Source organism: Nomascus leucogenys, chromosome 10 (assembly GCF_006542625.1).
Source record: "Nomascus leucogenys isolate Asia chromosome 10, Asia_NLE_v1, whole genome shotgun sequence".
Taxonomy (NCBI): domain Eukaryota; kingdom Metazoa; phylum Chordata; class Mammalia; order Primates; family Hylobatidae; genus Nomascus; species Nomascus leucogenys.
Window position 1 is genome coordinate 24,752,761 of NC_044390.1, and position 17,393 is coordinate 24,770,153.

The window sequence follows — 17,393 nt, forward strand, 5'->3', positions numbered from 1 at the left end:
TATATCACATATTATATACTAAATATTATTCTGTATAATATTTTATATATATACACATATATAAATAATTGGGATTATTCCTATACAATCTTGTTACCACTTATTTACAAAACTAACATTATATGATTTCAGTTTTCCAGGATTTGAAATATTATTTTATATTTCTTTTTAATACATATATCTATGTATTATCTGTTATTTAAATATATCTTTATATGGTCACATTTCCCCCTTGATTCTCATGTAAAGAAGCTAAGACACATTTAAGTTTTCTTCCTGTAAAGGCAAATTTATTTCAGAAAATGGTAAAGCATCAGGTAAAATGTGTGCCCAAAAGTGTTTTGGAGATATTTCCATTGTGTCTTATGAAAATGAAGAAAGTATGTCAATTCTGTTTGCTATTTCTGCTTCTACCTTTGATACGTGTGTGCAAACTTTTGACTTTTTCTGAGAGGAAACTTCTTGCCTGGACTTTTGCCCTTTAATTGGAATATAGGGTTTACAGTTTTTAAAGCTCTGTGATACATGGAACAAAGTGTAAGTTTCACTCCACATGTCAACTTTCATTATGACCTTTACCCATGGATGCCACTTTTCATTGCAGTCCTTAAATTAGCTCAGAGATTTTCCTCTGGATTATCAGTCAGGAAAATGTAGAATCTACTACCATGAAACATCAACAGCAATAAAAATAACATGTATTTATTAAGTGCTTCCAATGTGTAATTCAGTGAATAACTGAAATATGATTTAGTAGCAATGAATAAAGTAGAGTTGATTATTATTCCTACTTTATCAGTGTAGAAACTTCATTCGGAAAGTTTCAGGTCATACAGCTATAAAAATGGAGAGAAGGAATTTGAACTCAGGTCCATTTGAACTCTGAAGCATATGTATTTACCCATCTAAATATAATCCTCCTTTTTATGAACTCAACAATTATTAAGTGCCTACTACATCTCAGGTATTGTAGAACTACATGCTAAAAAAGTAATTTAAATATTGCTTCCAAATCATATTTTTATGCTTTATTCTAATCTCATACAGCAGTTATCCAATTGTATCCAGTGAATTTGTATATGCAGATACAATTAGTTTTAGAATAGCATATGAGATGGAGAAGGTCAGACCAATCATTTTTTTCTTCCTTTGAGATTTAACTATTGTGAATATTGGATGGTGCAAACCTAATTATCTGCATACTTTCTCAATAATTCTAGCATTAAGTTTAGTGAAGATAAGGTATTTCATTAAATTTGTATAGAAGAAGGCAGTAAGTATGAATAATGAAAACAATGTATAGGCCTAGAGACTAGAACACTCGTTTTGACTTTAGTCCTTTCTAATAGTGTACCCTGTAGAGCAGGCTACTTAAATAAGCTAATCTTCAGTTTCCTAATTATAAATTAGAGATAATCATTATTTTCTCGCACACCTCAGAGAGTCATTTTGAATACTATTTGTAAAATAAGGAATGTAAAATTGCTTTGAAAATTTTGAAGTGCTCTATAAATGTAAAGGTTTCCAAAAAATTCGGATTTTTTTAGGTTAAAGTTTATCCATATTATACAGGAAATAATGACATTTTAGTGCCTATCAATGTCCTTGAACAGGTTTTCTTTATTTACCCATATAAGCTCTAGGGAAAAAAAAATGTAAAATGTGCAGTTTATATTTACACCAGCAAACACTCTCAATTGCTTTATTATGCTAAAGAAAATGTGTTGGGCATTGATGGTGATATATTTGTATATGCCTATAAGTATATGTGTGTATGTGCACATATGTGTGTACATATACACATATATTTATATGTTTATATACAAATGTATACATATAGGCATATACAAATATATCACCATATTCTATATTGTTTGATAATTATTCCAAAATTACAATATATATTTGGGTCCTATTGCTAAAGGAGTGAATAGTGGGAGAATTTATATACACACATATACATATCTAGATACATACATACAAAATGTATATATGTTTATATAATATATACATATATAAAATATATACATATAAAATATAACTGTATATACACATATACAAATATATTTATGTATACACACATATGTGTGTGTATATATATATTTTTTTCCTCTTGTATGATTACAATGCCATTAAAAGCAGAGATTCTTCCTTTTAATATCCCCCAGACTGTCTAGCAAATCCTTGTAAATGATGCATATAAATATGCATGTGTGTTTGTGTTTTTATATGTATGTGTTTTAGGGGTCCTCAATGCATACTGAAGGATTGATAATAAGATCATGAAGACCGAATCTCCATCCTTACATGGTACTTAGATAAGAGGAAATACACATGCTTATCCTCATATAGTGCCCAGTACCTTATGCTCTTCCTCACACAGAGAAGGCAATTAATAAATGAGATCACTATGAGTTAGAATATGACGAAGGCTATGCTAAATATACAAAGTGTGGAGGGATCAAAGAAGAGAGGACAATTAATATTAATAGATTGATTTTGATTTATAAAATGTATCTCCTAGTCATTTTCATTTCACTTTTTCAGGGACACAATATCCTTTAGTATTATAATGCTCTATCAACATAGGAACAAATCTGATGTTTCTAATGTTACTGCAACCATTTGCATGATAGCCTTTAATCTCTAGTTGTGTTAAAAGCTGTCATCAAGCTAAAGTAATTGCAGGCATCTCAAATTGACAGGAGAGATAATTTTGATGAGCCTTCCTCAAAATTAATTATAAGCCTTCCTCTTATACCTAAAATCTTAGTATTTTCACTTTTGACCCTCTTGAAAACCTTTCTAAACTCCTTTGTACAGTTGGTGGCAGATTATGGGGCTGCAATATCACTTCTTCCTACCTCTTTCACAGTCTATCCTTCATCAAAATCTTCCAGCCTTTCCAAGTCCTGACTCCGGGAGCACCATTCTCAAGAATGGCCAAGGGCAGAGGAAAACACACATTGGCATGTTAACCTAGTTATAAACCCCGGGCTGGAGTGTCCCAGTCTTAACATACATCCCTCAGACCATATGCTGGTCCTCCTCTGTCTCTTTCCCAGACTTCAGTTTTTCATATTTCTATCTGAACACTAGTTATTTTGCTTGCTTTCCTACCTCCCTCTATAGTTCTCTTCCCTTTGCCATAGCTTCCAAAGAAATTGAAACCCGGAATCCATTCATAGATGACCTCTGTCTTTTGCTCCTGGGACAAGTGTTCATAAACTTTCAATTGGAAGTGCTTTCGAATAAAACTTGAGAGTAGGGGGAAATTGAGATACCAGACATTCTTTCTAAGGTGAAGATTGTGCGAATATGTAGGTGGAAAGTGAGGGCCACTACAGTATAATTGCTACAAATCTGTTCTTGACATCCCAAGCAAAGGAGATTTCTCTGAGTGCTACAGTACACTGCCAGCCCCAATATGGAAATCCGCCTTCTTGTAAAGTGCCTTCCATCTGAGCCTGCTTACCATGCAGCTCAGCAATGATTATGCATATCATTACATTGGGTCATAGTGACGATGTTGTAAGATTTATTATATTACAACATCACTTGATTAAAGCAGAATATATATCTTCAGGCTTCCTAGTTTATTGTCATACCACTTTATCATTTGCTCATAGCTGTATGCTGACAACCCATCATATTTAAAGGGGACACTGGGGGTTTGCAAAAATTACTTTGCTTACATAATCCGTGTGGTTCAGCTACACCTACTAAAATTGTCTGTTTTCCTTCTTAATTATATTCATATCCTGTACTGTCATCCCTTATGGAACATTAGACAATATGAGCTGTTGATTTGTATATACTTATTGGTGAATAAAAAATGATACAAATCAATAGGTCACTGGTACAACCAGTTGTCCTTGTCCTGCTTGATGGCATTTGATTACTAGAGTAGTGATGAAATTTAAATATCTAAATGCATATATGCATCATTTTGTAAATCCAAGTAAAACTTTAACATCCTGTAGAGTTTAGATTACAATGGAAATTGTAAGCATAAGATTTCACCAAAATGTTTACATTTTGAATTACATTTTAGAGGGAATCAATAATTTGATAAATGAATAAAATGTTACCATGATAGTAAATTCATGTAATTCTTTAAATACAGATTTAAAGTTCTAGCATTAAAATAGAATGAAATTTAAAGAATAGCTTAGCTTCTCCAAACTTTCCTTCACTTCTCTGGTTAAAAAGTCTTAAAGTCTTAAATTCTCCCATTATTCACTCCTTTGACAACAGGACCCAATATATGATTGTAATTTTAGATTAATTATCAACCAATATCAGATTTAGAACTAATTCGTTTTTTTCCTCCATGACAAAGGCTTGGAGGGAATGAGACACAGCACAAGTATGTTTGATGTTGGAGAAAGGGTGGAACGTCATATAACAAGAGCCCTAATAGAACTGAAGGAAATAGCAGGCATGGGTGAGAAGACCTATGGATAAGAAAAAGCCTATAGAGAGTGTGGGCAGCAGAGGAAATCTTCATGTATTTGTAGATCCACCATAATGAAGATGGTTAAGCTTGCTATGCATTAGAATTTAAGTCAGTGGGTAAGTATATAAAGAGACATAACTTGGTTTAAAAAAAAAACCCAACAACTGTAAAACAGAGTTGTTCCGAGATAGAATCACCTGCCTTAGGAAGAAGTGGATGAATCAATGCCAGGAGAGGCTGACAGAATTTTTTAGAGTTCCAAGGTGAATGGTCAAATTAAGGACACTTCATTCTTTAAGATTCCATGAATGTGCAAACCAAGTGGGGATCTTGAGTGCATATAAGGTTTCAATGTACCTATGATGGTGATGGCATTATCACCCACTTGAAGGACTGCAGATCTAGAAGGGAAGAGTTGCATAATAGATTTTCATGTTATATGGACATAACTGTCCATTTGATAATTTTTAATTCACAGAGATTGGCAAACTTCATTGCATATGGAGAATACATTAACAAAGCATATGAATTAGTGGAAAGATCAGGGATGTGTAGCCTGAAGTTGAACATCTGCCACGTACTGGTGAAACAATTTTTGATAAGTTAGTATCTCCGTTAGGCATATCCATATCCCCATCTATAAAATGAGGGTACACAGTGTGGTTGTAAATAACTAGCATATTAAGATCCATAGGAGTTGTGATAAATTTGTTGTTTTAAGTAATTGGAAAGATAACACAATTTGAGTAATTAAATGTTGTACACAATTATAAAATATATAAAAATAGTAACTTACAGAAATATAGCTGGCATTAATATAATCCGAACCTGGAGCACTAGCGTCAACTATCAGCTTTACTCTGTTATTATTATCTAGAAGAAAATATAAGGAATCAATGCTAATTGGCTTTTTAAATTGTTACTACTTTTTTTTACTATAAAAGTAATACAAAGGAGTTCATAATATAACATTCCAATTTCACAGATGGCGGTAAATTTAAAAAAGTTATTTCTTCTCCCATATTTCTACCACCCAGAGACAATGACTATTAATATGTCCTTGTATATATTTCCAGAATTTTCTATACATATTCTTTATATTCTAATTTTCTTTAGCTACAAATGGAGTGACATACAATCTGTTCTGCAAATCGTTTTTTTCATTTACCTATGTCTTTCCATATCAGCATAAACAAAGATATGTAGTCATTATTTTTAAAAGCTATACAGTATTTCACTGTTTGAATATATAAAAACGTTATTTAATCTTTTATTATTATTTAAATGATCGACTTTGTAATTATAAAATGCTTGCTATAATTGAAATTTTGGCATATATATAGGAGTATACTTGTAGAATATACTACCAGCAGTAAAAGTCTTAGATTTTATATATATGCATTCCAAATTTTGAAAAACATTTCTCAATGGTTCTCTAACAATTCATACTCTGAACCAAAGTGTTTGAAAAATTCTGTTTTCTCTTCTTTCACTATCACAAGGTATTATTAAACACTTTATGTTCTTTGGACAAATACAAATTGATGTCTCATAATATTTATTCTGATTTCCTTAAATACAAGTGAAACCGAGCTTCTTTCCTTATGTTTATTGACCATTTTAATGCCTTTTCTTTTAACTGCCTTTCACATTTTCTCACTTTTGTTTGAAAAAAAGTATGCTAAAAACAGAAGGCTACAGATCACCTTTTGTCATATGAATTAAAATTTTCTTCTTAGTTTGTCATTTGTCCTTGACTTTGTCTATCAATTTTGCCATACAAACATTTATATTATTATGCAATCAAATTTCTCATTATTTTTCACTATGACTTCTGGATTTTGTACCATTTGTCAAAGTTGTCATTATAAATTATTATTATTTTACAAATTCTAGTTTCTTCTGAAAATTTCATGGATTTTTCTGGTTTTAAGTATTTCAATCTTTGGCCCATTGGGACTTTTTTTTTTTTTTTTTTTTAGGAATGAGGTATAAATATATCTTATTGTTTATCTGTTGTTGTTGGAACAACAAATAGTATCAATTTTTTAACATTTCATCTTTTCTCCCTGATTTGGAACAGCACTTTGTTTTCTAGGTAATTAGGTCTATTTCTAGACCATTCATTCTTTTCCATTAATTTATCTGCCTATTCTTTCTTTCAAATTTCTGATTACTACTTTTTAGAATATTTTAAGAGCCAGTAAAATTAGATACCCTGTACTCATTACTTTTCTTCAAAGAAAAATGTCAGAAATTATTTTTCCTGAGAAATTTTACCAAGTTGATATTATAATTGAAACATCCAGTAATAATTTTAACTAAACATGAAATATCCACTACTTAATTGTTTTGACGGGTTGTTTGTTTTCAAGGAGGAAAAATGGGTAAACAGGATTGGGTCTGAATTCCAGATGATCTGCCTACCATACATATGGCCTTGGGTAAATTGCTTAGCTTCTCTTCTCCTCGGTTACCTCAGCTATAAGATGTCATTATAACACAGATTTTGTATAATCCTCTTGAAGAAAATTTACATGAAATCTTATAATAGGCACTCAATACATGTTCTTGCGTTCTTAAAACTTAAGCACATAATATGTTAAAATGAATTAGTTGTATTGTTAGTAATTACAATTACTTGCCCAATGTGGTTATGTTTAGAAATGGGAATGATTGAACACATTTCTGCAAATGATTTATGTCCCAAATACAGAATTTTATATGATCTAGTTTGATGACATTGTAACTAGTCCTGTAACTGAGGAAGAGAATCATTATGTTTCTATTCACTAGATACACCTCCTTATAACCATCTGAGTCAACTACAAGCTTAACTTTCCTTTGTGGTGTTGGAATATTTCTGAAGGTCATAGGTCATCTGTCAAATGGAGATTTGGAAATCTCTTTTGCAAGTACTTGCTGCTAATTCTAGTAAAGTGTTTTAAGCTAATGTCTTCTAAAACATGCTGTGATATTTGGCATTCTACTTCTTACATTACTCAGGGGAGAGAAACGGTGGACTTCATTTAGCTGGCTCAAGCTAAAATTCAAATTCTATTAGCTAAAATTCAAATTCTATTAAAATGAATTCAGTCTCTGCAGGAAAAATAAATTTTCTTCAGCTTTATGGGTTCTCTGCAAGCACAATAGGATAATCTACTTAAACATCTTATTTGCTTGTTCCTAGTGTGTGTGTGTACGTGTGTGTGTGAGTGTGTGTGTGTGTGACAGAGAGAGAGACAGAGACAGAGAGAGAGAGAGAGAGAGAGAGAGAGCCGGAGGTATACTTGCCCATAGAATAGATGTGGCTGTGACTTTACAGCTTGGTTTCTAACCCAGGCTAGAGACTTGGGCTTGTTATCTCCAGATGGTAGCCTAAATGCCTATGAATTAATCTTATTCACCCAGAAAGTTAGCAGCTTTTAAAAGGAAATGATCTATTAACCAATAAGATATAAACCAAAATTTTGAATGTTTCCTGTGTTCCAATACTGGGCAAAGCGATTTACATGATTATTTCATCTAATTTTTACAATACTCTTATGGGGTAGAGACAACTGAATAAAATGTCCAGAATCACTAATGTAGTTAGTGGGTAAACAGATGTGTAACCCAGGAAACCTGATTAATTTTTTATCTCAGCTTCAGATATGGAATATTGGGGTAGTCATACGGCCACCGCGCCTGGCTGTTAATTCTATACAATTGAAAAAATACTAATTATTCCACAGTAACTGTCCCTTAATCAGACTATAGTATTTATTTTCACAGAATACCACCAAATAAGCATGAAGCAAACAGTCTGGATGAAATTTAGGTGCAGATAAATATAAAGACATGGGAATGTCCATAACTTTTATACTTACCTTGCATCCAACCTAGGTTAACTCTCTAAAAGAAAGAATAAAAGGATGCATTGAAAAATGTCCTGGTCTTAGAAATTTAACCAGCCTGACAAACATGGTGAAAACCCGTCTCCACTTAAAATACAAAATTAGCCGGGCATGGTGGCACATGCCTGTAATCCCAGCTACTTGGGAGTCTGAGGCAGGAGAATTGCTTGAACCCAGGAGGTAGAAGTTGCAGTGAGCCAAGACTGCACCACTGCACTCCAGCCTGGGCAACAAGAGCAAAAGTCCAAAAAGAAAGAAAAGAAAAGAGAACAGAAAACAAAAGAAAAGAAAGGAAGAGAGAGAAGAAAGAGGAAAGAAAAGAAAGAAAGAAAGAAAAAGAAAGAAAGAAATTATGAATGTTTCTTTATTTCCTCTAACCAAGTCTTGTTATCTTGTTCTTAAAATCATTTACTTATGATTTGTTTTGTTGCAGAAAGGATTTAGGCGGTTAAAGCTATTTGTATTTTCATCCTATTCTAGTTCTTAGAAATTAACCGGTTCTAGTAGATTGCTACTTCCTATATCATGTTTCCTGACATTTGTTTCCTTCGTGAACTTCATAAGTTATTCTCTAGTTCTAGAATATCGGAATTTGGTCTGTTTCTTCCTATGCATGTTCTTTACAATTCGACATTCTGTGATCACATCCTTCTCTAGGTCTATGTCTTTCTAGAAAGAAAAGTTCAATTTTTAAGAAGTAAAGCAATTCCCCCAATATACATTTGAAAAGGCATAGACAAAAATATATATATACACACACAGATGTATATTATCTTTAAAATTGGGAATATTTGAAAACTCTAGACTTTGAGACGTTTCAGGACATCACAATGTCACTTTTTAATTTCATAGTGTAAAATGTATTGAATCAGAATATTGAAAATAGGGATATCTGTCCAAAAATATAATAGCAAACATATAGCTATTAGTAACAGAGAAATGTCCTATTTTCCTTTCACATCACTGTTAATTCTTTAAGCAATAACACTGTTTATTTTCTTTTTGACTGAAAAATGAAGCTGTATTTACTATGGTGAAGCTCATTCTGCCTCATATATAAAACGAATTCATGTAAGTGCATATTTACTCTGATCTTCAATGAATATTTTACAATGCATTTTTTTTATGTTCCATAGGAAAACACTGCTATGCTGTTAAGGGAAACTAATGTACAAAGCTAAGTGAGAATATTCCCTTTGCATTTGATGCTAGGTCTGTAGGAAGATGTTAAACAGGTTCATTACTTGGGTTAAATTACAAAGCTAAGAAACTATTAGGTCTACAGTTTCTTGCACCTGCATAAGTGAACTTGTGTGAACAAATTGAAAACCACGTACATTAACTTAAATACGAACAAAGCAAAAGAAATATAATTTGATAGTCACTGTCAATAAAATACATTATTATAATTCAAACAATAGAAAATAAAATATATTAAGGAAACAGCAAAAAAGTTAAGATGGTAGGCATTTAAAAATACTTCCTAGCTAAACCAAAACCAACAAATGCACATACATGGTTTTATGTTTGGGAAGCGGTTTTTTGCTCTATTCCAAGGCAGATCAGCATCAGTTGAAGAAAGATCCTGAAGAACTTTTGGTAATTCCTGTAAAATAAAGTCATTGCAAAGTTTACATTCATCAGAGGTAAACAAGAAATTTCACTTGTTAAAAGACAGTTATTTGTTCTAAACTTTTTTTTAATTTTTAAATTAAAAGCACCTGTCATAACTGTGGAAACAAGGTCAAGTTAACAGTAATGAGTTTACCTAGGCTTTCATCAAAAATATCCTGAATAAAGTTGGTCAGCTGGGCTAGTGCTCTTTCTGAGATAATTTCTTTGCACTTTGGGAAGGCTTAAGATGTGGCAACCATGTTAGTGACCATTTTACATATCTTACTAATGGTTTCCTCGGGTACACACTATTGTTTAATATTTTAATGTCTACTTAGTAGGAAGACGGATTTCAATGATTTATTTTTTGTTTTTTCTCCTCAGGCAGTGTGATTTCATGCCTATTAATTGGTACAACATTGATCAGTTTGAGAAGATGCCAGAGGTCAATTCCTGCTCTCAGTAAGCATTGTTAAATCAATAATGGAATGCAAAGGTGCGATTAAGAATTATCAGATGTAGATGAAGGGTCAGGAAGATCTATTATTGACATTTGACGAAAATTTATGATATTATCTATCTACCTTGCTCTTGGCAAAGCAAGCATCATTAAAAAGTCTGGCATAAGAAAATATGTTCATTATTTTGTTGAGCTGAAAATTTACATGTGTGAAATTTATAGTTTTCCATTTTAGAAATCTCAACTTACCAAATTCCATAAAAAGCACTAAAACTATGTGTTTTAACAATTTTTCAACATCAATATAAACTATTTATTTTAATTGGATAAGTTTCCCTTTCTTATTTTTTCTCAAAATTCAAATCTGGACAATTGTTTACATATGGGTACATATTAAGGGACAGGAATGGTGGAATATCTGAATTCTGATGTGTTGGCACCAAAGGCTTACAAAACTTTTTTAACCCAATAAGGAGTCCTAGAACAGCTTCCTTGTGTCAAAGTTTTGGAAATATATAAAGAAGGGAGAAAAAAAGTGAGTTTAAATGGACTGAAAGAGCACTTATATTTTATAATTATTTCACATAAAAGTTTCCATTTCTAGACTTAAGCAGCTCTGGCTTTGGTAAGCAATGCTCAAACAGTAGGTTGATTGTTTAGATGGTAATGTTACACTGGGCAGTCTCATCCTTATCCGGGTGCACAAGGCCACAATTCTCCCTATTTAGCTCTTTCTCCTATTGTTTTCTCTCTTTTCCTTGGGACCACAGATGAGTTAGACTGTTTTTGCATTCCTATCCTTTTCCTCTCTCTGGAACACCTTTTTACCTTTACCTTCTTATTAGACTTCTGCTCACCCTGAAGTTCATCTTGAAAGTCACCTTTTTAATGAACTATTTTCTGGTTGATATACAAACAGATTTGATCCTCAATCTTTATGCATATCTTCATCATGATACAGTAAATTTGCAATTTTTACACATCTGCAGTTCTTACTGTAATATGAGCTTCTTTATGGTAGAATTTATCATCGTAATAGCTAATACTTGTGCCAGCTACTGTTCTTAGTATTGCTTATATTCAATCATTTTATATTCATAATTTAATAAAGTAGATATTATCATTTTACAAATGAAGATATTGAGGCACAAAGGGTTTAAGAAATTTGCCCAAAGTCACTTAGCTGGTAAGTGCTGATTTAATATGTATCAATGTGCTAAATACAATGCTTATCACATAGTAGGAACTTATAAATATTTAAGATATCAGTGAATATGTCCTGAGTTAAAAGGTTTATCAAATATATGCACCAAAAATGTATTTATTAAAACATAATTTAATAATTTGCTTTAGAAATTCTTAACAAAGCATTAGACAAAATGAAATTCTTTAAAAGTTCTTCAAACTATGGTCTTCAAAAAAGTTAAACTAGAAACTTTCTCATATAATATATGTGAAAATGTTATTGCTAATAAAGCTTTTTATCTACTCGGTCATGCATAATGTAATTATATTCGCTCTTATTCTAGTGAAATTACACTTTTGCTCCTGAAAAATTGAGAATTCTTGCTGTCTAAATGCTAGGAAGAATTTTATGGCACTATTGATTTTGTTAAGTCCAGACCAATATTTCTTAAGAAGCATAACCAAAAGGCTGCAGGAAATACCATTAATCTTCTCTCATTTTTGTTATTATTCCCTAAGAGACTGAAATATTATAATTCTAAATTATTTAATCCAATTGTTTTATTCTTTGTTTCAGAAGTTCACACACTGGGAATTTCATGGAAAAAAATAAAATAGAAATAATGTTTCTGGTGACATTTAGAAATCTGTCTTTCTTAATAACAAAATAATCATCTAAGTTAGAAAAGATGCTTATAACTCTTAAAGTAGCTTGAAGATTTGATATCTACCTTACGTTTTTAAATAATTTCAATTTTATAGATATACAAAATGTTACAAAAAACTATTCCCAACTTTTAAGTAGATTTAAAGTGACAAATTCTTAATTTTATACATTTTCATTATATGATATAGCATTTATTCCATAGTAACTTTTAAAAGGCCCCCTGTAAAATATGGACATTACTTATCTGGTTTTTTTTTATTTTTAGACAGTTCTAGAAATAATTTTCTTATAGTTTCTGGAAGCATCAAGTTCTGGTCTCACATTCATCTATATCACTAATGTAAACCAAGTAGGTAAATGTAAAATGAAATAATTTAGTGTCTAAATGTAAAATAATTACTTAAATATAAAACTACACTTATAGTATGACCTAAACCTTGAATACAAAAAAAACTAATGAATACGGCATTCTACATTTGCACCTACATCTGGATGAAAGAGCAGAGAAGAGACAAGGTCATGCTGCCAATATGGGGGAGGTCTGCAGAAGAGCACCTTTTCCTGACACAGTAGGTGAATAATTCTGATCAGGTTGCACCAGAGGTGGCCCAGTGTAACATTACTATCAAAACAATCAATCTGGTAATTGGGTATTGATTATCAAGCCCAGAGTCCTTCATGGCCTTGCATGCTTAAAATGGACATGAAATGTGACACATGAAACGACTGGAGGTCTTGCAATGTTGTGACAACTGCTAGTAACATACCGAAAATTCTTCCTGAAACTTTAGGTTGTTGTTTGTGCAAAGCTCTTCAACATGTTGCAGGAAGGATTTCTTGCTTATTGGCCTCCAAGTAAAGAAAGGTATAAAATAGGGTCATGTTAGATTGTATTTGTTCGCGTTAGCATTGGCACTGGCTTCACCGTTAACAAGTTTAAGAACAATGGACATCCTCAAAACCACAAACAACACAGCTTTTTAAAGTCACTCTGTTATACTTATAAAATTAACTTTTCTTCTTTAAGCTCACTTTCTTTGTATTCATGGCACAAAATTCCTTCAATTTTTTAGTGACATTAAATAAAGGATTTAGCATTTTAATGAAGAAAATTTTTCAAGTAAATGTAAGAGCATAAAGTTATCATTGAATCCTAAAGCACATAATACCTCTTTGTCAGATGGAAAACATTTTATACATTACAAGGTTTTAGAAGATATAAAATATTGCAGTGACCTCATTCTCATAATGACATGGTTTTCAAACCCCAAGGAGTTTAAATATCCCCGTATTACTTCCCAAGCTAAAATACAGACATGCAGGCTTCACCCCAGAGAGAGAGAAAGCATTTCTCCAGTTACCATGCAATTAGTCATGCTTTTATGATTTATATCCAGCTTGGAGGTTTTTCCAACAAACATACAAAAAGTGAATCACACATTAAGGTTCTAGTGAGTCAGGGCATCTAACTTTGATATTCAAAAAGAAGAAAAAAAATATTTAACAAACTTACTTGATGGATTTTCTATAACTAAGTAACCTGCAACAGAGATTGTGTTAAATGCATTGTGAGTCGGAGTGGACAGCTAATTCTGAAAGAAGTGTAGATTAAAGTCAGAAAATTATAATAAATCAATAATGGAAAATGTGCTATGCCTTTAATATGTAATCATTATTTTAAATTTTATTTATTTTTTGAAATTATATTATTTGGACTCAAACATGGCAAATAATTTACCTTCTTTCTCGAGCTGAAAAGATGTTATTGTTATTATAAATGTCATTATAAATGCCTGAAAATGTTAGGCATTTAGGATACTACATTAAAAATAGATAACTTTTTAATATGTTGCATGGTATTTAGTGGTCTAAAAGAGTTAATGTGGATTTTAAAAATATTTCCTCTATATATAGAAAGTGTTGAACCAGACAGAATGAATCCATGAAACATGACATCACATTGGCTAAGTATTGTTTCATGAGTGAGTTTGGATAAATACACAGCAACAACAAATTATAACTATTTCCGTTATTTTAGACATCTTTTGTGACAGATCATTGGCCAAATTATTTATACTCTGTAAAAACAGAAATAATTTTAACAGCTAAATAGGCTACACAACACACACAAACTTAGAGAGGGGCATATCATTAATAACACTTATGTCATGCACAACAAATTAGCACTGCACAAAACACAAAAGGCACAAAATGAGATGAACTAAGGAACATAAGACTTTTTCAAAGTTTTAAATTTAGAATAATATTAGGGATTTTACTATATTCTTTAATTGAAGAATATTTGTAAGAAGGTATGTTTTTTGAAGCAAAGGATGAATAAAAGAAAAAAATTGGTTTGAAAAACAGAGCATAATAAATATGAAAATGGACAAAAAGAGGTGTGTTCAATGAAGAAAACACGATTTAAAAGGAAGTATATTTCATTACAATACAGGAATTGTTGAAAAATATGGGGATGCTGGAGCAGGTGTTACAAAGTAGAATGTTAGAATTCTCAGTTAATGATGGGTGCCCCCAAGCAGAAAGAGATATTGTATCTTCCAGCTTCTCAGGGTAAACATAAAGTGATAGACTATTCCATTGCCAAACAGGGCATCTAAGTGACAAAGTAGCAGTGACTAACAAAGAGTCTTGGTGGATAAGCTTAAGAGTGCCCCACAATACCTTAGAGTGATTTAAAGAAAGCAAGAAAGAATTCCTGACTCTAGATGGATATGGAGATGGCCGAAAGGACTACCAAATGAGAAGAATCTTTGATTTGGGGAAGGGAAAGTAGAATGTCTGAATATTGGAGGCCCTGGAAATATCTCTGACATAGTAAAAGTTGCAGTGCGGACTGAAACAACAATCAATCTTTGTTGAAAATAATTACCCCGCAGTGAAGACCAGCAAGAAAGAAAGATAAACTACAGGCTACATCCACACATACTACCTAGCTCCCTTAAGATAACTTGTTGCCCAGTGCTCCTATGCCACCTTGTTCTTCAGAAATAGGAAAGAACAGAGGGTTGTGTTGGGCAAATTCTGATCAACTGAACTTCAGATATAAAATGACTGAGATGCTTTGATTACCAAGGTCTATTTCCCTGCTACCACATGGACATAGAAACTCTTAAGCTTTGTGGAGATAACTTTTATAATAACAGCAAGTATTATTCCATTGTGATTGGCAAAATTTAAGCACAATATATATGATTTAGTGACAGGCTAGTGGTCTGCCTATATAAGGACAGTGAGACTGCCATCCATCGCAGAAAGATTCCTTTTTCCTAGAGGATCATTTGAGCCAGTACTGCAAAAAATATTTTTACTGAGATAACTAGAATCTAAAGTAGATGTTAGTTTCTGGGAAAACATCAATAAACCATAGGAAGCATCAGTATACATTTGTGAAATCCCTAAGAGACATTAAATGTGAATAATCATATTAAAGAAAAGTGAGCAAGAAATAGCTAAAGCAAAATATTATTCATATTACTGTTCTTCTTTAATAATCTCTATTCTTCATTTCAGAAGTTATGATTAATTGAATAAATATACATTTTTTGTTTTAAGTCCATGTCTTTTCAGTGAAAAACTCTACCAAAAGTTGCTGTTTCACTATTCTTAATTCATTTTGCATTTAAAATCTCTCCCTGAAGATTTTTTTTTTTTTTGCAGAAATACATCATTGTAAATTTATTAAGTGCTGTGAAACTCAGATTTTTAAAAGTTTGTACAGATGTCATTGGTGCCTAACCCACATCGCCTGGGCACTCAACATTCCCATGCAAGGAGACAGTTTCCTACTACAAGGACCTGCCACTCTCCCCCAGTGTCTCCTGCATCCAGGCTAGAAGCATCGGAGGGTAAATGTACCAAGAAACATCCATCAACCAATGACTAAACAGAGTTGGTGGATAAATACCGCAGCTCCCTCACCCCTCAAGGGGGATAATAAAGATAGGCATTTCATGATGTCCACCTAAAGATATTTTAAACCATAACTGGCTATATTGGGTTTGGGTGGATATTTGTGAATTCTTGCCTTATTATAAAATATGATGCCTTTATTGGTTTCAGATACCTGCTTGAAAAATTACTAGTTATGTTATCATGTGCAATACTTAATTTTTCTGTGCCTCAGTTTCCTAGTTTGGGAAATGTATGTAAATTAAGTTCATATATTTAAAGGTCTCTGCCTTTAGTAAGCAATACATAAGTATTGGTTACTATCATTAGTATGATAATTACTATTGCTAGTTTATTTTGTATATCTCAAGCTGCTCCTATCCACACTGTCCTACAATTGATATTGATATAAGGAAGGGATTTTTTCCGTTATTTCCAAAAGAATATTCTCTTAATTTTACTTAAAGATGGATAGACCATATTGTGCTAAAAAAATAGTAGTCACGAATATCTAGCTTTCAAATCCAAGTCTGGATTTCTAGCTCTCAATTCGAGATCCCAAACAAATCTCTAATACAATGACCATAATAATTCAGTTTTCATATAATCACGTAAAACATTTCTAACCATGCCCACATTTCTGACATTATTCCTTGTAACTCCTCTTCATGCATCCTGTTTGCACTCCAGATATTCTCTATATATACCTCCCTCTCAATTTTATACCATTCCAGGCATTCTTCCTACAATGGAAATTTTACTTATTCTTTAATACCTGATTCAAATGTTAACTACCCTATCGATCTTACTCTGTTCTACTAAAAAGAAAATAATTTCCTTTGCCTGTAAAATCAAATTTCCAAGGACAAATCATCTTCTATGTTGTATTATGGCTATTTAAGTCCCTGCATTAAGGATACAAGCATTTGGGTTTATATATACTTCAGGGCTGGGGCAGGATTAACACTTGGCTTACTAGATGTCCCTCATAACATTATTCATAGTAAACATTAAATAAATCATATCAAATATAAAATTGTGGATGAACTCAGATTAAGATACACAGAAAGCAAAATATGAATATTCTGGTTTTATTGTGAGAGAATATCTGAACTGAATATATTTTCACACTAAATTATTAAGAAACTGAGAATTCTCAAGAGGTCTTAACTCAAAGCTTTAAATATGTATAATCCATAG

The 17,393-nt window shown here is 32.1% G+C and overlaps 1 protein-coding gene across 1 annotated transcript in view; it reads right to left on the reverse strand.

The window, feature by feature from the left end:
* PTPRQ (protein tyrosine phosphatase receptor type Q) overlaps positions 1–17,393 on the reverse strand; it is a 211,279-nt gene that overhangs the window by 17,284 nt on the left and 176,602 nt on the right. Inside the window, exons 36-39 of the mRNA XM_030821837.1 lie at positions 13,795–13,821; positions 13,049–13,130; positions 9,871–9,961; positions 5,256–5,332 (exon numbers count right to left, since the gene is read on the reverse strand). Of these exons, the coding sequence (XP_030677697.1) occupies positions 5,256–5,332; positions 9,871–9,961; positions 13,049–13,130; positions 13,795–13,821 (277 nt within the window). The remainder of the gene's footprint in view (positions 1–5,255; positions 5,333–9,870; positions 9,962–13,048; positions 13,131–13,794; positions 13,822–17,393) is intronic.